The sequence below is a fragment of the Bombus fervidus genome, chromosome 3 (genome assembly GCF_041682495.2).
Source record: "Bombus fervidus isolate BK054 chromosome 3, iyBomFerv1, whole genome shotgun sequence".
Lineage (NCBI taxonomy): Eukaryota > Metazoa > Arthropoda > Insecta > Hymenoptera > Apidae > Bombus > Bombus fervidus.
The window spans coordinates 15,281,067-15,306,975 of record NC_091519.1 but is presented as its reverse complement, the minus strand read 5'-3'; the positions used below and the strand labels follow the sequence as shown (position 1 = coordinate 15,306,975).

At 39.2% G+C, this 25,909-nt stretch overlaps 1 protein-coding gene across 2 annotated transcripts in view; it reads left to right on the top strand.

Moving 5' to 3' along the window:
• The first annotated feature begins 873 nt into the window (after positions 1-873).
• Positions 874-25,909, top strand: part of LOC139985932 (uncharacterized) — a 51,595-nt gene continuing 26,559 nt past the window's right edge. For both annotated transcript variants that reach the window (XM_072000835.1, XM_072000834.1), the window contains exon 1: positions 874-1,313. In XM_072000835.1, coding sequence (XP_071856936.1) covers positions 1,193-1,313 — 121 coding nt within the window. In that variant the 5' untranslated portion in view covers positions 874-1,192. The remainder of the gene's footprint in view (positions 1,314-25,909) is intronic.

The following is a 25,909-nucleotide window of genomic DNA, read 5'->3' as shown; positions in this document are numbered from 1 at the left end:
TACTCGAAAGCAATTTACTAGTGTAAACCTGTTGGTCACGTGACTTGAAATATTATTCTTTCAATTTTCCACGCTTCTTTTCAGTAGTCAAGTTCACTTAACGCATTGATCGATCACGAGTAGATTCGTGTATTCGTGCACAAAATGCAAAACGAAATGATGACCAGCCACGAACGAGCTCGTGTTTTCACGAACGAAGTTAAATCGTTAGTCTTTTTTTTTTTTTTCATAAAATAGCCGGTGGCGCGCGTTAAATTTTGCATAAAATAGCCGGCGGCACGTGTTAGTTTCTGCAACGTTGTTAACCCTCAGTCACTCGAATACAGTAACTTGGCTGACACAGACGAAGCTTCAGAAGCACGAGGAAGAAAACGCTAGGCCGATCCAAACGGAGAAGATTCCCAAAGGAGCCAACCTGAGAACACGAAGGACTGAAAAAATTGACACGCTACTTAAATCCAAAACGCTAATTACTCGAAGCTCGGCAAAAAGCGTATCCACGAGAAAAAGGGTACGTACAGAAAGAAGAAGAAAAAGATTCGAAGAGGCGATTCTGAGAGGAGATCAGAAAAGAAGAAATGGAACGGCGAATCGTTCCTTGGGATACACTCGGACAAGGAAGAAAAGAGTCTGTACAGAAACTTCTTGGTCTGAGAGGAAACGAGTATCTTGGTTCAACGGAAGAAGAAGAAGAAGAAGAAGAAGAAGAAGAAGAAGAAGTAGAAGAAGAAGAAGTAGAAGAAGAAGAAGAAGAAGAAGAAGAGGAAGAAGAAGAAGAAGAAGAAGAGAAGGAAGAACAAGAGGAAAGAAGGGAGCCAAGGTAAAAGGGAGATGTGCGAGAGAGGCGAGGGGACGAGGTCTGGGTTGGGTAAGGTGAGGGCTTCTACGGGTGAGTACCACTCACTTCATTGACTCGTGCGTACGCCCGCACGTCTGTCAGTCCATCCTCACTCACTCGATCCTCGCCTGGTCTCGTAGCCGCTCTACAGAGGCCAGTTCTCTCCTCCTTCGAGAGTTGCACGCTTATCTCATCCACGTCCTCGTCCTCGTCGTGGTGTACGACTTCAGGTAAAGTCGAGGTCGATCAGTAGTCCAGTCAATAACGTGCTTCCCTACGTTTGCTCGGTTTCGATCGATCGATATCGAATCGTAGTATCGTGGAAATCGTTGGAAAGTCTACTTTCGTGGGTGGATGTCGGCTAGCAGAAAGAACAGGATGAGCCTGGCCAGCTTGGGAGCAATCCTCGCCTTCCTGCTGCTTTTCATGCTTCACACCTCATGGGCCAGGGCCAAACCTCAGCAGATCAAACCTGGTGAGTAGTTTCTATTTTCCTTTTTCTTTCTTTTTTTTTCTAAATTAAGTTTGGTTAAAGTTACTAAAGACAATCTTATTATCGGTGAACTTTTACGAGTCACAAGCAGCGCAAGTTTAATAGCGTTAATAAATCGTTTTGCGTAAGATTAATCGAACGAGTGTTCGTTTTTCCGATTAGTTTTATTTAAGGTTGTTAGGGAATCGTAGTAATTTTATCGATGAAATTGTAGAACTCGCGCGTTACAGTTTTATCGCCATTCATTAATTATCTTTGTATGACATAGTAGCAAGTTTGATAACGAAGGAAATACGATCGTCTTTCTCCATGCAAAATATAGAATCGATCATTTCTAAAATATTAAAAGATGGAAAAGTGCTTTTATTAGTTCTTAATGAATATAACAAAAAATGACTACTTTTATTACATTTTTTCCATTACATTCTTCGCGAATCCTATCGAAATCCTAGACGAAATGTCCTTTTCCTAATTGTATCCAGAAAACAAAATTGATGGAAGTTCGATTTCCAAGTAACTCGATTGCCGTATAAAATTCGTGTTCGAACCGAACACTCCACTCAACATACGATAAGCAAAGAACGCTTCTCGGATATCAGCTTCGTTCCATTTTGGCGAACCGTACTTCGCCGCGTCGAGGGATTGATTAAAACGCGGCTGATCTGTAACGAGGGAAGTAATACTTCCTCGTACGCGTAACCCGTTCATTACGGTTTAGAGTTTATCGCTGACGATCAGACCGGCGAAAAAGAGAAAGAGCAGAAGAGGGACGAAGAATAACGAAACGCTATTGTTGGTCGCTATATCGCGATCGATACTCTCAGTGGAAGAAAGTCTCTCTAACCGGTGTATCATCTGCAGATGTCAGAAACGAAAGCACGCGTGTATACGCGTTTTCCCACGTCGTTCGTCGTGGGAGCACTCGAAACACGCCATTGTTCGATACGTGGATCGTTCGTTGCGCAATTCCTGCGGATCAGGGTTAACGCACCGACACGATTACGTTACCAGAATCCTTCCGCGGGTCGATCGATCGATCGATCATATACGTCGTGATCGATCGTGTTCCGGATTTTTTCGAGGTTCGGACAACACGATCCGTTTGTCCTTTTCGGCGCGAGGACCGACTACCTGGCCAGATAGGGTGATCCAGTTGATCTTCGTATCTAATCTGGCAAACGGAAGTTCCTTCGTACGATAGAAATTTTGTGCGCTTTGGAACTAAAGGCTCCTGAGAGATTACGCTGATATACAAAAGTATTTGGCCATTTATCATAAAAAAAACTTATTTCTATATCGCATGTGTCATATAAAATGTTTTGAAATTTGGTTAACGTCGTAACGATACACCACTGTCACGATTATATTGACAAAATTTGGGACCAGTTTGTATATAATAGTTACGAGTTATTTATTGCGGAAATTAGTATGTTCAAGTACTCGTACTAGTTTCTCGATGGTATTTTTTAAACACACGATACCAAAGTTTCGATCTGCAGTTGGAACTGACGATTCTTTTCGCTTGTACTTCAAATTTTAATACGTGAAATCAAGCGTTACTTCCGGGAAACGAACGATCGTTCGACCGTTATCTCCAGAAACTGTTTCGTATCAATTAAAACCTTCGCTTTTAAAGCTTGAAAGAGCGAACTGGTTAATTAATGGAAATGTATTTAGACCGATTCGCGTGGTCGATGCAAATTACGCGATTTCTTTCTTCTCTTCTTTCTATCATCGAATCGAAAACCGTGCGCGCGTTACTCGATCTCAGGTAGAACTTTACGATCGTTTCTCGTTTACTTCTCCAACTTTCGATCCTCGGCTAACGATCCAGGGGAATCGTCGTTTGAATGTTCAACTAAGGGCACCGTGTGCAGTTAAGCGTCGCGAATGTCCAAGAATAGTTGGCTCAACGATAGGACCAAGTCAGGAGGCCAACAGGAGTTTACGTACCTTAGCAGACCGCACGCTTTCGGCGTTATACGGCCGCTGTAAATGTCTAAGAACTTTAGCTGTTTCGCTCGTGTCGCGTTCGTCCCCTTCCGGGACGCGGAATTATTGTCTCGCAACGAGCCTCGCGTTCGCGCCCGCGCGTCTCAAACTTCTGCGGAAATATATTATTTCAAGCCGCGCTGTATGCTCTAGAAAGCGTTATGTCTTCTGGTGCATTCAGGACTCTGTTGGCTCGCCGCAATGGAATATCCAGAACAACGAGGGAATTTTGTAAATTATCGAGCCAAATTATCGTTATTCGGTGGATGTTGATACGGTGACTGATTTTAAGAGAAATTTGCTAAATATTCATTATGGTATTTGACATTTTTCCAATTTCTTTAATACCAATGTAGTATCAAAGTTCGTATACTTAGTTGTCGTGTACTAGTTTATTTGTCAGTTAAACAGAGCATGTTACTCGTTTTTGATAAATGCTATCAATCGCCAGAGTTCCCGAGTTTAATAATTCCATTTCCGTTAGTACTGTCGCTCACATAACGATGGTATCTTGAGAGCATTTAGCGAAAGAATCTACGTTTAACTATCTAACGAAATGATCTAGTATCGCATCAAATACTCCACGTTCCATCGTCTCCGAGCTGATGCATATCGGTTCCTGAAACGCTGCAACGTCGAATCCGACAGCTGTCCATCCTGTTCCATCGTACGACACCTATCTATGTGTACCATCGCAAGAAACCACAAACATCGCAAGACCTTTCATTCCTCTAATTCCTTCGAAAGGTCCTTCCACAACAATTTCCACCATATATTTCCGTCTATGTCCGTCGAAACCTTAAAATTTGCTCTTTCTATCGCTCGAGGTGGATGGACAAGAGTATACTAAATTAAGACTGACTCCTATCAGTCAAATTCAAACTCGTTTCATTTTTCAAATATTTAAAAAACAAACATTACGTCCTATTTTTTAAAACAAACCTGCGTCGTGAAATAATTGTATCGTTGCCTCGCGCTGTTTATTATCATTTCCAGTACACCCGTTACAGAATCTTTCATTTCCGTAATCGTCGACTTCAGCTTTATTTCCGTAACAGTCGCTTCTGTGATATTACTCTTACGAAAAATTGTCGTGCGATTTTCAAAATCGATGTCACGCTTATTTGTACGATCGACCCTTGCGCCAATTATTCTACAAATATTTTCTCCTAAAACGATCCAGCCATCGGAGCACGAGCATTAACAAACTCGAAGACATATTCTCCATCCAACTGTGAACCACGTTTTTTCTCCCTCTTTTTCTTTCTGTTTTTTAGCCGTCACTCATCACGCACGAAATCCGCGCGTCGTTCACGGTACTCGTCCACTCGATCTTTCGCGAGATTTGACCGGTTTTTCTCCGACGTCCATTATCTCTCGCGACGTCCTCTCTTTTCCCCTCTCCCCTATCACTCTCTCTCTCTCTCTCTCCCCTTTACTCGTGAATCCACCCTTACTCGAATTGGATCTCGTGTGTCCCGTTCCCTCGACGATGGGCTAAGTGATTCTCTTCTGTTCCTATCCGAACGATCAGCCGATTCTTGGCGAATGAATCTTACATGGTACGTCCGAATCAGACCTGGATCTATATATCATTCTCGCTGTAAAACTGTACCAGATCTTCCCAGTCCTCTCCTCTCCTCTCCTACTCCCGGTCTCTTCCTATTTTAGAATGATTCCGTGCCAACTGCCGGATACGCTGCCGTCCACCGATATGGAACTATCCCGGTTTATTGGAGGTGGCGTATGCAGCCAAACATCTGGCTCACGCGAAATATATCGCCGGATCCAGCGAAGATTCCGCCGGATGTTTCACACCGGTTAGTTTTTAACTTGGTTGGCCAGGCTGTCATTGATTCTGAGATTGAGATCTTACGAACACGAAATTCTCAATTGGGATAGGTACACACGCTACCAGCCATAAGAATATCAACAGTTTTATTTGGAGACAAATTTTAATCCGTTTAACATTTTGTACGCCGAGGCACGCGCGATACGAATGAAATGGAAGGTTCACGATAAGAAAATTAGGATATGCCAACAAAATGAAATTGTATGTTTTTCTAACGTGTATTTTTATTTGCTCGTACGTTTCTTCTTCTTTCTTTTTTCGTATATTTGTTCTTATACACGTGTTCCTTTATTGCTTGATATATTCGTTTCTTTTATCCATTCGCACAGTTATTCTTCTTATGTCTGTCATTTTACTCGTTTATATATTCTTTGTGTATAAGTCTTCTTACATTTTGTAGGGTTATTAACATATCGATTGATTAATAATCATCGAGATATGCGTTTTTCCGTAGATATATTAACGGAGCGCGTAAATCTATGTAAACTAGGATTTCAGCTTTTAAAGTCGAGTTTCTCTACTCGGATCGGTCTCGGTTCAGTAGTTTTCTTCATCTCCTGACATCCTTCATGCAAGTGGCCAAAGTTTTAATAGAAAAGACGTCGCGAGATAAATTATATCGATCTGCGTTTAGGATAATTAGGAGAGGAAGGTCGTGTATCGTGGCTGATGCTCGCCTCCGTTATTCATTGATCTTAGCTTTTCCATCAATCTTCCTTTCCATTTGTATGCTCTATTTAGTATCAATGGTACATACTTGCAACGTAGCTATCAGGTTTTGGCTTTATGAGAAGTCAAATTGAAATTCTTCTACTTTTCCGCTTCCAATATCTTCAATTTAATTTTTATCGTTATTTCCGTCTCCTACGCTCAACATTAAGAGCAGCAAATTTTCATTCGGCTCTGTTAAACCTGCAAATTTGTGTTTACCTTTCCCATACGAATTATTCAAAAACTCGATTAGTAGATTATTAATTTTCTATTACTTCGAACATAAGAAAATACTCTCGATTTGTTGAAATTAAAAAAAATTGCAAAGGAACCTATTTACCAGCAAAGCTGATCGGTCGTCTTAAAAAACTATATCGAGTTTTTTAAATATGAAATAAATTCATCCCCAATCGCGAAACATCTTTCTTATCGAAAATAAAGTAAATGTCTCACGAATAACAAGGATATTCTCTCGAATATCTCGGAACAAGATCGCTATTCTTAGACCACGATGAACAGAGAATTTTCGAGTTGGCCAAGCCCGGATAGACAAGGTCGAAAACGAGCTTTCTAGCTTAATTAACGCGCCCGCGGGACTCTCCTTGTTACGGTTCTTCGTCCTGATAGAGCCACTTCTGGCCCGTAATGCAGCCAAGCTGGACGACGCTTCTTGCGTCCCGATGCCACTCCGCAAAGTCTGTCGCATAATATAACGCGTTCGAACGAAGTTCGCGGTCGTTTCGATCTTACTCGACCCGGTTTTTCTACCCTCGAATCGACACTCGACCTCGATGAACTGTCTCCCTTTGCTGGTTCCACGGGGAACAAGAGTCCTCAGGAAATAGCTTGGTCGAGCTTTTGCACGTAAATACCGTCGCGATGACGATAAGAAACGCTACTGTCGGGTTAACTTGGCGCTAACTTGATGGCCGAGATTTTGGTTAAAAGCAGGAAAGTTTTGAGAGGGAGAATTAAGTAAAGAAAGTAACGTCGGAGCAGAAGAAAGGCGATTCGCTGTTTTCTCCAGTTCTACGTTTCCTTATGTTTATTCTCGCTTTTCCTCCAAGGTTCCAAGTTTCTTTGGTGATTAATTTTTTTCTATTCTGAAGTTTCCTCTGAGCAAATGTATTTAACTCGCGAGGATAGAATTCAACGTTCTGCTGAAATATATTGTTTCTTACTCCCGTCAACTTAAATTTAATCGATCGGGTTTTATCTGACTTATAACGTGGAATTTTATTTTTATGTGTACGTTGTTGTAAAAATTCAAAAAGCGTATCTAATATCGATTATTTAGTTTCTTTAAAATTTGTAAAATCAAAGTTTCTGGTGAAACCGCATCGAAAACCGCAAGAATAATTTTCGTTCTTAACTCTCGACATCCTTTTCCTATGTTTCGTTCGTGTATCGTCCACGCGTTCCATGAAAACGCAGGTGGGGAGACAGGAAGGGGAATAAATGGCGTCCTTGGTCCCCTTGTAACGACCAATTAATACACTTTCGAACGGGTTTTAACCGTGGTTAATAGTTTGAAAGGTATTCTTTTCACTTTCCGCGGCCGTCATGGTCGTCTTTGACATTGCGATCGGCCACGGATGGAATGGAAATGTTCATTTTCATAAAATAAAAGTGGCGTGGCCGGTTTCGCAGCTGCACACGAGGGCAAATATTGAATAGGAGACGAAGGCCTCTGATCTTTCCGCGGTTTTCTGTATCGATTCCATTCATGCCAGATTAAGTTTTAATCGAACATACTGGTCGCGTCGTTCTTACGCCATTTCGTTTCTGTCATCTTGCCAGCTTTTGGCGAGCTTCCACGCTGCTTCATTGTTAACTCGTCTAACCGGAATGAATCTTCGAAACTTAATTGAAACGAAGCAAATTATAAACGCGACTCTCCGTGTGAAGTGCTGTATCGGTTCCTTTCGAACGATTTTCTAAATTCAATTGCTTATTTGCGTCTCGACGAATTTTGTATATTTGTTGTAATCTTGGTCTTAGAAATTTCGAAGTAATTTGTTGTAAAATTTTGTTGCTTCAATGATTTATTCATCTACACGCGCGAAAATAGATACATTTTTACATACGATTTATTATGCGAGTTTCAATAATTTAATACGTTTAAAATTTCATCAGCAGATACATTCCAAATTTCAACATTTATCTTTAATTCTCATTAATATATTTAAGCTTCCATCGATGTTTACATATTCTTAATTTACGATGGAAATTCAGTTCTACGTCGTGTAATTTCTACCAGGACATCCCTTGATTCGTTTACACTGCGGTATTCCGCTAAGTCCATTCGCAAACTTTTAATTATTACATTTAATGTTTTGAGATACTGCTTGCAACCTAATTTGAACTAAACCTTGACCAATGTTGCTGATTATTTTAATTCCTCAATTAACATCAACATCAATGTATACTCTAACAATTCCTGCCGATCGAATTCTCAATTTTTCAACTCAACACGTTCGATTTTATTTGTCACGCTCAAAGACGAACTTCTCGAGTCTCGAATATCGTCAATCTTGCGTCCAACCTTCGAATAAAATCACCTGTGAAAATCACAAAGCAAATGCCATTCCAGCGGCATTTGCCATTCTATATCGACCGTACAAACAGCGAATCGCCTGAAAAAAACCAAAGAGGAAAAAAAAGAGACGAATAAAGAAAGAAAGAAGGAGGGAAAGACGAGGGAAGCGTGAAAGTCGCAGCGAACGTGTTGCAGCGGTAGGTCGACGATTTCCTGGTGCTCCATGGTCACCCGGTATATACACGTACACGCTACTGCGTCCAGGCTAATTACCCGTACCGAGAACACATAATAATGCCAGCTAGTGGAGGGCCGGCCTGGAAAAACTAGTACAAAGTATCCGTCGTGTCTCTCTGTGTTCACGGCTAAGCTGCACGTCGTAATCGTGAATGAGCTCGGTTCTTGTCGCTCCTCTGACTAAATGCCAGCTGATGGTCGGATGGCATGTTTACCTCCGCGATCGGCTGAGAATCTTGCCCTGCTTTTTCTTACGTGTACACTCATCCTTTCTTTCCAGATATCTTCGCGTAGATGCTTGGTCTTTTAATCGGCAGACTTCGATAAAGAATTTGATAGGTAGGGAAGATGGATTAGGTACAGTCATCGTGACGCATGATTTCGTCGATCAAATCTATCGGCAAGGACGATGAACTCGTAAAACGGGATCAAGTTTTCGTCGCTTTTAATTGATTATTGCGAAACGCCAAAGTATTATCCTTTTAAATTATACTTTTCGTAACGTGGTTAGAGAAGGCACAACAAAAATTTTAGTCGATTAAATCTTGTCAATGATTTTGATCGCAAATAACTTTGCTCAAGTATTTCCTCCTGTTTCGCACTCAAACTTCCGCACTGTCGGATTTCGTAAATTTCCTGATATCAATAAAAATTTGTAACTTACCCCTCCGGATTGGATTTGTCAACGAAATTGTTGCATTGGAAAAAACGCAAGATTTTGAAGAGAAATTATCCTCCGGCTTTGTTCGATGTTTCATTTTTGTTGAGGTTGAGGTTGACTGATCGAAGAACGAGAAATAATTAAAGGTGTAAGTATAATATATAAGTATAACTTTATGCCGATTCTGATCCTTGCTCTCTTAGTGTTACTAGACAATAGGATGATAGGAAGCGCGTTCGTATATTTATAGCAAAAGGACATTGCCAAAAAAGTTAAGCTTATAGCCTGGGCTAGCGGCTACAGGGAACATAAATAGAAATTTGTTTATTAGTTCTTTTGTTCTTAAACCTAGCAACCCAAAACATAATGCATACTCAAGAATATTTCTGCGAAATAGCAGTCTCCAGGTCACGGATATATATAAATGGAGATGTAGAGTTTTTTCTTGAAGCTACTTCAACAATTTTTATTGCTGAATTTATTAAATAGACTTTAGTAGACTTGACTAGATTTGATTATTATATTTGACAAAAAATCTGTCGAGGCTACGACCGATTACGATTGAAAAGAGGGTTGCGCTGGTAATTTCAGAAGCGATTCACAGAAACGATCGATCGCGACAAAAGCATACACGATGTATTGCGAGAACGTTGGACAAGTCTCGTTTAGTGATTCATAAAGCTTTGATCATGTTAATTGCGCACGATCGAATGGCCCTGGACCGGAGGCCGTTTACGTGACAAGTTAGGCGTTTCGACGTTGAAAATTAATTCGGAACAGGGGACGGTTCAATCCCGCTGCTGTCCAGAATACATTTAATTATAAATTTGCCGGCGCGTGTGACGGCCGTCCCGATATATTGATAATTAATATAATAATTAATACCGGCGGAACATATTACGAATTTTAGCGAATCGCATAATCGCATGTAGCCGCGAAACGTGCCAGTGTATTCGTTTTCTCAGCGACGATTATTCCATTCTGAACAATTTTGGTCGGATCTGTTACTGATTTATTTCCTAATACAGATGTAATTTCGTTATTTTAATCATTTTTGAATATGTTCTGTGCTAATGAGTAATCGTGCGATTCCTTAGAAAAAAGTTCTTAAGTAATTACCTAGCAATTAATTATATTGATACAAATTTGCATAAATACCAATCAGCAGTCTATTATTTATCAAAAAACGAGAATCGATCGCTTCTCGGAGATACGTGTTTTGTATTCGTAATCGTATTTCAACAATATCGACCATTAATTCTCGCCATCGAAACCACTTAAAACCTGCCCTCAATTCGATTACTCAAACTTCGTACTAACTTAAGAAACATTCGAATCGATTTCTACTCTGTTCGGCGATTAATCGTTTTTCCCTTTCTTTTCTTCCTTCCTGTTCAAAAAACATCAAAGCCATTACTTTTCGCTAGCCTTTCTCTAATTCGACAAATCGCTACCGATAATAATTTAGTTGGAGAGCTTTAGCTTGTATTTGGAATCGAATGTATTTATTTTATATCGTGAATATGACAGGATACGTAATTAGCTGTATTTTAGCGTAATTAACACGTTTATTGTGAACAACATCGTAAATCCACGTCCATGTACATACAAATATTCGTAATTCTACATATATATATGTACAAGCGTAGAAATGACGCGTATGATACACGTTTGAATATGTAGGTAACGGAAAATCCTCCTGTAATTCAATAAATCACTCGCAATATCAATATACGGTCCTCCATAACAACTAAAGTAGTCGCAACAATAATTTAGCTGCTGGTTCAGGTATCCATAGACGATCAAAGAATAAGAGTAAGGACGAAGGGAATATGACTGGTGACATCGACGCGAAATTCGAACGTGTTCTATGAAAATTCGTAAAGCGAACGCTCGTTCATACCTGCTCGGACTTTGGATCGATCGAATCGTGAAACCGACCGTTTTTCTCCTTGTTTTCGCGCGAATCCCTCTCTTTTGCCGCAATATAGCATGTAGAGTGGAAGCAGTCTAACCAATCTAATTAGTGCGATGTATACTAAAGCGGCGACCGGCTTCTTTAAAATTCGTTCGGAGAATGTGAAAACGCAGGCGGACTATTTATAAATCTGTCGGGTTTCATCGAAGACGACCGCGATTAAAATGCCGTCGAGCTCGTTGACGAATCGGTCGGCGAATCAATTAAATCGGTTCGCCTTCTTGGCGTATGACAATGATCGAATCGCACGGTTGTTCTTCATCTCTGATGGATTGGAAATTTATCTATCTTGTTTTAGTGGTTTCAAGCGTTTAACGATTAAATAAAAAACGAGCGACCTTTTATTTTTAATTATTTCGATCACATCCCAATCGTTTTCATCCCATCACAGGTTACGTGATTTCAAATCTGTTCCTCCTTAATAATCTTCCCCTATAACTATAGATCAATTATTTACTTTTAATTAACAATTCGTTAATCGTGCAAACATGATTACTTCTGTGTATAAAAGCGATTACTCTAATCTTCTTATTTCTCTTCTCTTCGTAATATATTACGCAAACGTATAAATTCCAAGACACGGCAAACATTTATTCGATTACGATCAGCATTCGCAACGTGATCTTCAACGTGATTCGATCGGCTCTAACAACGCACTTTAGATCAAAGGATTTCCCTGAATCCGCGATAAAGTCGATGGTGACTTAATTATCCATCTTCGATTAGTCGCTCTTCTTAGGCAATAACGACCATCGCGAAAGATCGAATAAGAAAGTGTTCTTATTCATCGTTCGTTGGATTTCTGTTTCGCTGAAAGACGAAGCTAAATGTCTCGTTCGACTGGTCAAAGAAATCGACTCTGGCTTCGGGTGATTAAAAAATTGGGACAATTGCGATTATTGCGGCCGTTTGTTTCCTTTCGACGTTCTTGTCTCGGTTCGGTGAAGAGCTTCTTCGTGGCTGTACAAGACTCTGTTAAGAACGTTTAGGAAAAGATTTGCATTGCGTTTAATTGCGAGTCACTCTTACGATCGTCAAAGGATCGATTCCACTCGGTCGATTCCTTGAAAATTAGTTGCCCGCGGAGGAAGCCTTTGTTCTGTTCGAGAGTTTCGCTATTTAGACAAGCACTTAGCTTACTGACACGATTCTCAATGCCTTTTCGAAAGCTAAAAATTGCAAGTATCGCGCGTGTTTCAGTTCTATTTGCACGTTTAAAACGATCGTTGCGCTAATAGTGTCAATTTCTCTTAAAAAAGACAAAGAAATTGGGAACACTGGACATATTGGTGTTAAATTTAACCAAGGAAAATATTTCAGTCGTTAAAAACGTTCCTTGTCTTGGAAAATCAAAAAGAATGGACGCGTTGAAAATCTTAGGTCCTTGTTTAATACCAAAAACGGGTGCTTCGTTAAAGATCGCAAGATCGAAAATTAAAGCAGTAGAAATCTTGAAACTCTTCTTTACACGCTCAACATAGTTGCTTCCATTAAGAATGTAACGTATTATAAAGGACGTTTGACGCTATTTCGAAATCCTTTATCAAGGTAGTTAATTAGCGAATATAGAGATACTGACGAATTTCGAAATCGAGATTCAGAGGACGGAATGAAGTCATAACCGTTGTTGGCCGGCATGAAATTGCACGCACGCGAGAAGGTAGTTCGTGTGCAACATGCAAACGACTTTCTTCGTCGGAAGTTAACTAGGCGTTAATTTGGTATTCACGAAACGTGGCTCGGCGAGCACACCTCGGTATGAAGGATCTGTCTACACTGGGTCACTGTTGTCCTTCTCGATTTTCTAATCCTTCCAAACCAGAGAATCATTCCAGAATATTCCAACTTCTCAAGTTATTTCTCTGTCCGATTCATATCTTCCTTTTAGATAAAGATTTCGATATTATTTATGAGAGTTCTTTAATCTCAATAAAAGTCAAAGTTAATTTCATGAAAAGTGTCCTACATATTTTTAATATTCAAATTCAAGGCAAAAACCCTAACATTATCTGCTATTACAAATACACTCTTAAATTACTTGACTGCTTTCTCGTATAATTACACGCGTTACACTGCCGCTCATAAACCTACCAGAATCCTAAACATCAAACGTTAGTTCCGCTAAAACAGGTTTTCAATAAAATCTTCGAAACGTACGCTATAGTTTAATTTTCTTCGCAACAAGCGTCGACTTAATTTCGCGAGTGCGACGTCCATTTATGCCTATCCTAACTATACTAAGCTTGGTTTGTGTACGATAATAGCGATATCCTTTAGAGGATATAAACAAATTTCTCCAGAGAATATAAAAAAGTCGCAAAGTTTAGAGATATTCGGGAGGAAACACGATCACAGTCGAACTGTTATTCAAACGTTCGCGAAAGTCGTGGGACCAGTTTCGTCGAAAGCGACGCCGCGCCGGCATACTCGAACGAGAGGAGAGGATCTCGAGCCTGGGCAGCCGGCGAGGTATATTACGTAACATTTCTGCCGATCAAACGATCCAACTGTCCGTCCGTGAGCGGAATTCTTGCTTGCTCGGCGGCGAGGTGGTTACACACTTGGTGAATAGTCACGAGATGTTCGCCGTATGGCGGTCGTATAATTTCAAAGACCTTAAGGCTGACCTGAGTCAACAAGAACAAGGGGCAACCAAGTGGGGAACGTGGGAAGCGAAGTGTGGACAGAGAAACTGGCGAACGCGTTTGAAATATTCCGCGATGATCTACCGGTTCCGATCCACCAATTTATAGTTTTCTATTCGTGAAAATTATGCTTCATTAAATCGTCGGCACCGCTTTCCTTTAACACAACTTTCGATCGTCAATTTTGGGAGCTTGAAATTTAAACGATGGCCGCACTCTGTTTTTTCGCCAAATGATGTTACAAATTGTTTATTACATCGGCAATTGTTTATCGGTATAAGCGTTGGCATAGGCTAACTTCCTCTGGCAAGATACAAGTTCTGTATAAAAATGTTTCTCTGTTTAACGTTTCTTATATTTGCAATGTTTCAAGAGTTAGAAGCTGTTATAGTTTGATATATTAGGTTTTCGGAAAATTGTCTTTCTTTTACAGACACGTCTTTTACAACGATGTATTTTTATGCGAACATGAAACCTAAACCGTCGAACGTTGTGATCTTTATTTTGATAGAACAGAATGGATCATACGTAATTCGATAAAATAATATAAAACGGAAAATGTGTATCCATTATTTCCTTATAAGAAGAAAGAATCTTTTCGGACGACCTAATATATATATCAAACTATTATTGATTTTTGTATAATACATTCAATTCGATATTCAAAATTTACTCCGCTGTTATTAAAAGAAAGATGTCTCGGACAATTATTAACTCGAAAGATTCTTGACTTTTATAAGCGGTGGCACCAAGAATTCTTAATTCCCGTTATCTTATTCAATGGCATCATTTCATACACGCATTTGGTCCGCGATTTCGATGAAAACGCGCCTCTCTCGTGTTTTTCGTCGGGGCATATAATATTCCGCAGCTTGCGTACACGCGTGTGCAATGGTCTCTGCAAAATAATTCGAGAAAGCGCGGTTTGCATAAAGGATAGGCGGATCGTGTTTGCCCGCAAACATCGGGCGAAATACTTGATTTCCCTCTACCCTTTAAACAAACCGCTTCTCCTCTCCCGTTATTCTGATTTCTCATTCGTACCGAATCTTCCGCAAACGGCGGGTCGCGGGCAAAGAAAATCAAACGCGGGACCAGCAGCAGAAACAACAACGACGAAGAAATCTGATCGATATTCGATAAAACGCGAGATTCGCTCTCGCCGGTTATGCCCGGGGTTGAACGATTGTTCCTCAGCCCCTTCTTTTCGCTTTCGATTCTTCTGATCCTAGCGAGGCCGCGAGGAATATTTACTCGCGGTAAGGAAAACGCCTCCAACCATTTCCTCTCGCTTCCTTCTCGTGTAATCTTCTTCTCAGTCAGCAATTGCGCCGGTTACCTTAAGGATTTTACGGCTCGTTTTAGTCGACTTCCCGTTTCGGAAACTTGATATCGTGATATGAAATCGAATGTCTGTTTTACACTGTGAATATAGAGATAGATAATTGGTTGGATTTTAGCATATTCCAACTTCGCGAATGAAGTTTTTAATACAAAGATTAGATCACGACAGAGTACATGTTTGATGGTTTCCTTGGTTTAATGTATTTTGCCATTAAGAAGAAGTATCTTCTGTCTCTAAGAAGAAAGAAATTGTTAGGCTGAAGGATGTAAGTCCTTTAAAAATAGTCGATAAGTTTTGTATTTGTACAAAAGATTTGTACAAAACCGACTCTTAGCAAAATTCCAGTTTAACGGCGACTATATAAAAAATCACCTAGTATCCGTGTATGGTTCTCAGCTCTTAATGCCAATTATCACGTATGCTGTAATCGCGGAGAAGTTGAAACGCGACCACAACACGCCGAGTTAATCTACCAAAATCTTTAATTTGAAATTGAACAGGCGAAACGTGTCTCTAAAAGCCGGAAACTAACAAAGAGGAGCTTTAATTACCTCGTCGGAGAGAAAATATTTTTCCTCTAATTATCTGCTAATGAACATATGTACTTGTGCTAGCATCAGCGAAACGCGCTAGTTGGACCACTTAATTTTCTTCGCTGTATATCTGACATTCATCGCGCTAAAGAAGTATATAATTCCCTAAAATTCGGATTAAAATTAAAATTACGTGAAAATTAATTGGATATCAGAGAGAGAGAGAGTGAGAGAGAGAGTGAGAGAGAGAGAGAGAGAGAGAGAGAGAGAAAAGAATAAAGACTCGCGCGTATCGCGTAGAGTATTATAAAGCGTAAAGGAACGAAAAGCTGTTTCCGAGTCGTTGGACGCTTTGTTCAGCCCCCTTGAAAGCCGTCAGTGGAACTGGACGCTTTAATTCCTGCCGGCAGCGGGACCACGCTGTAAATTAAGTTCGAGCGCAACGATTTCTCTTCAACAACAAATCACCACCATCTTTTGAATTACTACAATGGAAGGTGGCCATAATTTTCGGGCTGCTGGATGGGACTCGCGAGGCCAAAGTTCCTTCCGTTCCAACTTCAGCCCACCTCTTCCTCCATCCTTGTGTACACATACACTCACGCACATACACGTACGCGTACACACACATGCTACGATAACGAACGATCGTCGATTGAAGCTGTTGCTGAAGTTTAAAGTTTCTTCTTGTACATCTGTGTAACTTGGACCGAGCTTTTTATACTACGTTTCTTAATGTTTCTTTTCTTTATGTTTATTTCTAGTTTGGCTTGTACTTTTCGTTTTAATTGCGTGTCAAGTTTCAAATTGTTAGGAGGTCGATACTATTACGGGATTGGTCGGATCGAAAAGTGGTACAGTATCGTGTACATAGTTGAAAAGGTAATTGGACACTCGAGGAAAGTTCCAGTTTCGATGGCTTTCGCGTATCAATGTTTGTACGCTTTTCTATCATTCTCCTATGTAACAGTTAATGATACAGATGAAACGCGCTATATCTCCAAGAACATATTATTCCTTTATTCTCTTTCTTTCCCTTTTCTTCCTTTATTCTTTTCTTTTTTCTTTTTTTTTTTTTTTTAGCAATGCCAGCTTTAAAAATAAATATCTGTAGAAATTTTATGGAATACAGAGGAAGAATATTTTCTGAAAATAATAGTAACACTGTATGGCACTCGACGGCAAGTATGTCGGCTTCGACGAAACGGTACTTTCAATAACCCTTTGTGTTCCATTGGCGCCGTCACAGTCATGAAAATTGTTTCTCGTACTGCTTTCACCAATAAAAAGGGAAGAAGAATACTATGCGAACAAATTTATAAATATTTTTGGCCTTCTTCTCGAAAGAGAAACCTTTGCTTTCAAAAAGTTACACTGCAAAAGTGTACCTAGTTCTTTGGTCGAGCGCGTAATAAAATTATGTTCAAGCACAAAGGCTTAATAAAGCTACTCGGATGGGAAACGAAAGCATATTTATTCCAAGCAAAGAAAACAGATATTTCATCATTTTTCCGCTTCATTTTCCTTCTTTTGAACAGCGTTTTATCATTTTATCAAATTTCATTTAAATTATCGGAAATTTGCAAAGAAAGATTTGCATACTGTCACCGATATGAACTGATTTTCGTTCGCACTTCGACTCTTAATCCGAAGGGTCACCGACCTTGCACAGTCTCGAAGGGAAACCGTTCTGCCCGTACGCGGAGCGATAACCACGCGAATTGAATCGCGTTAGTGGTCGCGGCAGGCATAAAACGCCTAATTATTCTCGGCATGAATTATTCAGTTTACAAATCAGTCAGCTGTCTAGCGGGGTCGAAGGTAGCGACGAGTTCAACGCGCCACCAGTCACGTCCGTTTGAAATTTGGTGTAGACGGACGTATCCGAAATATCGAATAACCGATCGGCTTTGATGGATAATGCAAAAACGCTCTATTTCAATGCTATATTTTGTTCAGAGCAAATGGAAAACCTTCGATACTTTCGGAGTTCTAAAGAATTATTTTCAATCGTAAATTTCATACTCGAGATGCACGCGTGATCGTGTAGGTTTCAGAAATCTGGTGTCCGCGGTACAAAAATCGCAACGTTCGTTATCCTTACGATTTATAGGAAAGATATTTCAAGTTCAAGAATTCTAAAATGATCGTTCTAATGCTTAAAAAATTGCTAGATATACGAAGTTTTGGATTTTTAGAATGGATTTAAGAAAGGCGGAGATAGATAGTTAAAGCTTGAATTTCGAAAAGGAAATTGCATTTAACGCTTCGCTAGATATTTCGCTGGAGCTTTCGAACTTTGAAAATTTCTAAAACTTTCGTTCCCAATTCTTTAACATCCGCAACGCCTTCCTCAACTTGTAACATCACTCGCAATTTAAAATCCTTGATTCGTTTACAAACCGAGTGAATCTTTTCGAATGGTGTAAAAAGTACGGAAGAAGAAATTTTCAAACAGCAGCGTGACTAGTCGAAGGCCATCCGGCTGTAAGGAAAGCCGACATTGGTCACGGCCCGTTACATCAACTTCGCTAAAATTAACGCACGCTTTCCGCTCGTTTCTTCTTCTCTTCGCTCTATGTTCCTCTTTTTATTCCCCTCTCGCTTTTTTTTTCTTTCTTTTTAATAAACGAACACGTTCGCGCGGTACCTGTCGCGTCGCAACATCGTTGATAAAGATATATCGTGTTAGACAGCGAGACGACAGTGACACGTAGCCAGCGCAAAGATGAAAATATTGGCCGAAGCTTTATTGACACGCCGGACAGAGAAGGTAGGAGCGCGTTGATGCCCGTGCACAGCTTCCGGCCGCGCTTCCATTGATACGGAGGACGCACTTTGTTTCCGGCCGGTTTCCAACGGGCTTTTTTCATCGGTAAAGCGTTTGCGCGATACCTTTAATAGGTAACTGCCTCGTACGCTGTGAAATGTTCCGTTCAACGCTCGTCGATGGGATTATCACCGATCTTTTTGTTCCTTCTATATTGGATTCTGTCTAGTTCTGTTTTATTTTCTTCTTTCTTTTTCGTTTTGTATAACGTAGTTCGCGAAATGAGCGGAGAAAATAGAAAGCGGTTGATGGGGGAGGGATTTTTAATAATTTTCAGATAGGAGGACGGAAATACTTTTTCAGAAGAGGATAATGGTAATGGAGAATTTTATACAGACGAACCTGCATTCTGTATATTTCGTATTATACGAAACAGTTAGGGCAACAAATTCTTTTCCATATAACAGAGAATAGTATTCATTTCGTTTTATCTCTAGACCATAAGATCATCAAATTTGTTAAACCAGCATTAGCAGCATTAGTACGCATAAGGTTTCTCAAGAAGACCACGGATTTTTCCTTACACGTACAATTACGTATAGGCGAGAGGGTCGCGTAGATAAGCGAAAGTGGAGGATTAAATTCCGCGAGAAGCCAACGCGAGTCGTGAGTTCCCACAACGTCCGGCGGTGAGTTTCGCGGCGATTCCCGGAAACGATTATTTGATCGATTAATTCACGTGGATGTTGGTTCGGCGAGGACCCATTGAGCGGCGCGTTAACGTCGACACGCACACACCTTTCCTTCGAGAGGGCCGTCCAGGTGTGCAGGTGAAGCCGATGCCGCGGGGTCACTCATTTATCATTGCATAAGATTCAGAACCTGTTCCGGTCCATTCATCGCCCGGTTGCTCGTATATACCTTCGAAAGTGACTCGTGAGACAGGCTACGAAAGTTGTAGCCGTGTACGTGTCTCATTGGCGTAGAATTTCATTTAAAATTTCGGTTCGTTTAAGATTTTATTCGTTTGTTCCTGCGAATTTCTCATCGATGATTTCATTGGATGGAGCAACGAAGAATCTTGCACGGCATATTCACGGAATACGATGTTAATCTTTGTTTCATTTCTTTTTATTTCGGTGAGATTTTACGAAAGACGTTAGAACGAGGTCGAAATCTTTCGAATTTGATAGGGCTGAGATAGTTTCAATTATTATACAAAATTGAAAAATATAGTAGAGATAAGTAAAATTACGTCAATTACCAATTCTATAAACTTTTCTCTTATAGCGCGAGATGGAATTCCAGTTTCAAAAAAAAAAAAAAAAAAAAAAAAAACCGTTACTTTCGTCGTGTATCAATTTTCAACTTCAGAAGGCTCCATCCATTGCTTCGTATTATACTTTCAATCGAAAATATGTTTTTCCCAATCGCGTGATAGATAGTTTCTTTTTTATTTATTTTTTTTTTTAATCAAACACCACAGATTGCAATTTAATGGACATTTTCTATCAATCATCTACTGCCGCATCTATTCTATTTCTGTTTTATACTCTAAATTACTTTTTTCTATTATCATATACCTTCTTTCAAGCCGAAAAAGCTTTTTCTTTCGACCACAAAACAAGTTTTACCTGAAATAACATTTTTCTTTATCACATATCCATTTTTATCCTTAGAAACTTTTTCCTTCCATTACACATTGCCTCTCGCACAGGCTACCCTTTATATAATGCTTTATATCAATTTTCTAACCTAAACTACTTTTTGCTGCTGTCGCGCATCGCCTTTCAGGTTTAGAACCTTCTTCTTACATCTATTTATGTGAAATTTTAATTCACAGACATTTTCCTTCATAGCATATCGACCTCTATTTTCGAAAACTTCTACCTCTCGTCGTACATTGACTTTCTTCTTCTACCACGCGTAATCGCGTGCCAATTTTCAATTTTAAAACCTCTTATATTCAATGACTCGTTAGTTTTCCAGAATTTCAGCTCCCTTCTACGCTTTATATTTCAATTTTCTACCCTAAATTACCGTTTCTTGCCATCATCTCTCAATTCCGTAGCAACAATTCCGAGACGAATTATTTTCGAGCAATAGGTCATCGCTATGAAACAAATTTCTTATTAGAAGCTTCTTTGAGATAAAAATTTAACCATATCAATTTATTGAATCTTAAATGAAAACCTAATTACACAGTGGCAAATAACAAGCGAGAGGGTTTTTAATGATTTAAAAATAGCCTCTGAAATAAAATTGAAACGCGAAATCACCAATATTAACCATTCTCCGATATTTCTTTCAACGGTAGGAAATTGACAATAAAACGTCATATGAATTCCTCTCAAACGTGAAAAATTATTTAGCGATGAAAAACAGTACTTATTCACGCAAATTATTCAAAATGCAATACGAGCGTTTCCGAACAATTATAATTTATCATTCCCTACCATTTATTACTTTTTTACCTTCAACGGAAAACCTACAAATGCAAACACGCATGACACAACAATTTCTGATCGAGTCTCGATATTTCAAGCAAGGGAAACAAAAACATACAATTTACACGTGGAAAATATTCAGTGAGGTGTGGAATATTACACAACGGTACAGGAACATGGGCACAAACAAACATGTTTCACCGAGAGATCGATGGTTCGTGCGGCTTGGCCGATTTTCCAGCGGGTTTCGTTCGCGCGATTTAGGAATCTTGGTTTGCGTATACGCGTTAATTCGAGCCGATCGCCGGTCCCGGATCGTTGCCTATCTAAAAGCCTCGGTTCCGCGGTTTCGGAAGCCCGCCGTGTAATTGCCGCTCAAGCAGGGATCATTGCGATTACCATAGTTTTCCAATAAACTAATACGCGGTCGCGTATTACGAAATATTTTCCGCGGTCGGACAGTGCGGTTACGATAAGCGCGAGCAACGTTAACGAACAACGATCGATACCGGAAAACCAGACGAGAGTTTACCTTGAAATCGTCTCTCTTTCTCTCTCTCTCTCTCTCCCTCTCTCTCGATCCATCGATACTAGAATCGAGATTAATTATTATCTTGGATCAAGGTAGCGTTTTTTCAGAGAACAGATCAGCTGAGATATTCAAAAGCCAGTAGGTGATCAATTTCATTGTTTGTAAATTTCTCAATTTCATTACACGGGTACAGATTAATATTTCATTTCTAAACACACGCATACACACAGATGAGTTACCTCCACAAGTCCATTTACTACAAGGAAGTGGCGTATAATAACAGTAAATGGCAAAGTCAATTTAGATAATAATGTTGGTAACGTTACTTTTCTCTATCTTTCAATTTACAGGGTTAAACGTTATAACTTCTGAACGGTTCACACGGCGTGCTGAAAATCATAGTGATGTAAGTCAATATAGCGTTAGTCGATGCTTGGTTTTAACTCGATTTTTCTAATCGCGTCGGAAAATTTCGACGTTGAAATTTATCGAGAGTTATTCCCAGGATGTGTTTCATCGTGAATGAGAAACTGGTTGCGATCATAATGGTTCCCACTCGAGAACGATAGTGTGTGATAAAATGTGATCCAGCGGTTTACAGATATCAATATCCCATAAAAAAGGGGGAATTGGAATTTTTCATGGAACGAGTACTCGTGAGATTCTCAGATCGAATTTTATTATCGTGGATTATTATCTAACCTAATGTCTGATTAATTCAGAAATACCTGCTAGTTTCTTCATATTTATCGTGCGAATTTATAAATGATTAACACGTTTATCATGAAAATTTATAAGCGATTATTTTAATACAACACGGAGCTGACGATCGCAGCGAGAAAAAGTCTTGAATCGATTTCAAACATTTCCTTTACGACTATACACGTACTTCGTTTAACTCTCTTGAGAAATAATAACCCTGTTCCTTCATTTACACGCCAATTTTATTTTTGTAGGGTATTTTTCATTGGAAGAAAGCCATTTGTAGAATGTCTTTGTGATTGAGGAAATTAGAATGTAAAATAGGGAAGAAAACATAAGAAGGATAAAGATGGTAATATCCGAAGGAAATTGTTGGGAAAGTGTATCTCAGACTTACGTCCCTTTTAATTTGTTATTAATAATGGCACGTTCGTTCTTTAATTAAAATTTTATCGCCGTTAATTGAGCCTATGAAGCATCCAGTGATAATTGAAATTTTCATTATCTGCGATCTCAGCTATTTAAAATGGGCGGAACAAGTTAACCGCGCTTCCAGTTAAGAAATTGCCCTTCGGTTCTAAGGCAGCTGCCAACAACTAGTTATCAATATATTTCAGCTTCGCAAATGAAAAACTCGAGCTTCCATTTAAACGATGTACAGGTTTTTGTAAAAAGATTTCTAAAAGTATGGCGTTCTAGATGAAAATCAAATCTTTGCTTAGATCTCATTTCTTTCGGTATGTTCATTAAATTACAAATTTGTAAAATAAACTATCAAATACCTTCGTGAACCACTATATATATTTCCATTAAAAATCATCCTCGTGAATCAAAATCGAATTTTCTTTCGAGATGAAAAAAAAGAAAAAAAAAAAACAGAATAAGAACGATAGACACGGTAAAGGAGAAGTTTGAAGGAAGATTGGGAAAAACATTTCGAAACGTAATTCCGCCCCATATTCGAATGATAGACTTCGCCGAAATCATATCTCTGTTATGTTCCAGGGAATAAAAATTCGTAGTTACGTCTCGTTTTTTCTTTATTCTGCCCAAGGGGACACGAGGAGCGATTGACAGAGCTGAAATCGAAATCATCCAAGTGTGCAAGACAGTATCGTCGATTTCGCGAATTAAATCGACCACCATCCAGCTCGCGATTCTCCGAAAAAGCAAAAAAAAAAACTTGATCCTTCCTTTTAATCTATGTCGTCTTTTCGTTTCAAATAACTTCACGTGGCTTCTGATCAAAGAACGAGCGTACAGCGACTAAAGTATTTGAAAATCCAGTATAAAAAAACTTCGTCAAAAAATTGTAAAAACTAAGTTAGGAAAGTAATGTCTTCGTTTCTACTTTTATCTAAATTTTTTAATCGAAAGTTAGAGAAATAACAAAACAACAGTGCCAAAACATACGTCTACGAAGCAATTGCAATTTTTCAACTACGGATTTTCAATATAGATCACCCGTCAAAGAATCAGTAATTAATATTTTTTTTTTATCCTCTCAAAGCAAGAACGAATACCTTTTTTCACGCATGTTCAATTTTTTTAATCAAACATTTAAAAACTACCGAAATACGAGCCAGAAATGAATATACTTTTTCTATGCGTGTGCAAAATTTTTAATGAAAAATTTAAAAACTACCGAAAGGCAATTGAAAAAGGTACGTTTCTGAATTAATCACAATTATTCTCGACGTATTGTATTATCCTATCAAAAAGCCAACAATACCATTACCATCGTGGTCGTCGAACGCGAAGCTGAATTGGCCGACCACGGAAAAAGTGCCATTTTCCATGTCTCTTTCTCTCCCTCTTGTTCTCCAGACAGGAAGCGGTCCCGTTATCCCTAAAGCGCGCTTCTCGTATTTATCCGGCTTGATTAAGGGGCGCGTCATAGTCTGCGCAACAACGGACAATTTGTCAGTGTCCGAGTAGCGTTTTACCTCGTCAATATTTCGGATCGGCCATCCTACGTGCCAATTTCCTTTCTATTTCTTGCAAGCTGCTAACAACCCCTTTTCTACGTCACGCCTTCGTCGATCGCGTTCCTCGCGTTTTTTGATTGCTCTTCGTGACGGTAATAGCACAGCTAATAATTAGACTGCGGATTTTATGCAGTTTTATACAATTTACGAAACATTTGAAAGTATACAAATGCAAAGAACGCATATAGGTAATACATGGAAGTACATAAAATATAATTTTTGGGGTTAACAAATGTCTTAATCGAGTTAACGATAAAACACTGTGAAGAAGAAAAACGAACGAGCCGTCACTTAGCATCGTTGACCGTTGAACCATATATCATTTTGAGTCAGGTTATTTAATTAATTTTATGAAAGTTAATTTTAATTTTCATTTTCTACTGTACGCGATAAAAAGCACGAACGATAGGGCGTAGTACGCGAGGGTATAAATTAAGAACGAAATAATCTGACGGAAAGATTTAAACAAAATTGTTATAATCGTTAATGACTCAGCGACACCAATCGACGGTTAATATCGATAAAATTTCTAATAAAATTTCGGTATACGCGTTTAATTTATCCGATCGATGATAAACGTTCGTGATCAGATTTTGCGATAATTTTAACGCGAATTTTCACTAGCTGAAAGAGAGAAAGAGAGATATGGACTATCTGGCAGAAATCGGCGCCAATATGAAATTCAGCGGTAATATCGAGGAATGGAAAACAGAGATACACCCTGAAACCCTGTGGCGTAGCCGCGAGTTCTAATACGAAGTGATTAAACTATTAACTTTGATCACAACGTATCGATGTCAATATCGCCGGGGAGAAAATTATTCACGCTAATTCCATATTAACGCTAGTATCTCTGTTTGTCGGTCTTTGTAACGGTAATTGCAATTACCGTTCGCTTAGAATTAATACTGTGTTCTATGCTAATAGAGATAGAAATCGTTATGATGTTAAATTATTGTCAGAAAATAACATGTGCCATTATTCATACTTATCTTCTATCTAACCAATCTGAAAGGTAAGAGTTCGGCATAAATAGCCATTAAAATGCGTACTGCTCATGGAGAAGTTGCTTTTCACGAACGAAGTAATAAATTCCTTAGACGATCTTAACGCTTAAACGCATGATTTTTCCAAATATAACGAAATATTTTGAAACCGTCAATCTATGAGCTATAAAATGGACCATAGAAATTAGTATAAATAAATACAAATTCAAAATTGACTTGGAGAATCTATTTCGGCTTGCTGTATTATTTTATTCGCATTTCGTGCCATTTTTAGAGCCACTATAACTTAGAATTAAAACTTACTGGGCAATTTGGGCAGCAAGGCTCTCTCTTTCTCTTTTTTAGATAATGAAATTCATCTTTCTATCGCGTGTATGATATTAAATTTAATAACCGAAACGCAGCATTTGATATTTTAATCGGACAATATAACAATATTGCGTTGTCCCGTGTCATATGATGAAGCACCGCGCTAAGCACTTCCGGGAGCTTACGTTGCACCGCTAATTTATGGATCAATGTCGAATACAATATCCCCCTTTAGCTCGTGCGTATTGTTCGAAGGGAGCGTGTGACAATGATCACAGAATACACGAGTATGTTTCAACGTCGAATCTGATGCATCGCGCGTACAATTTT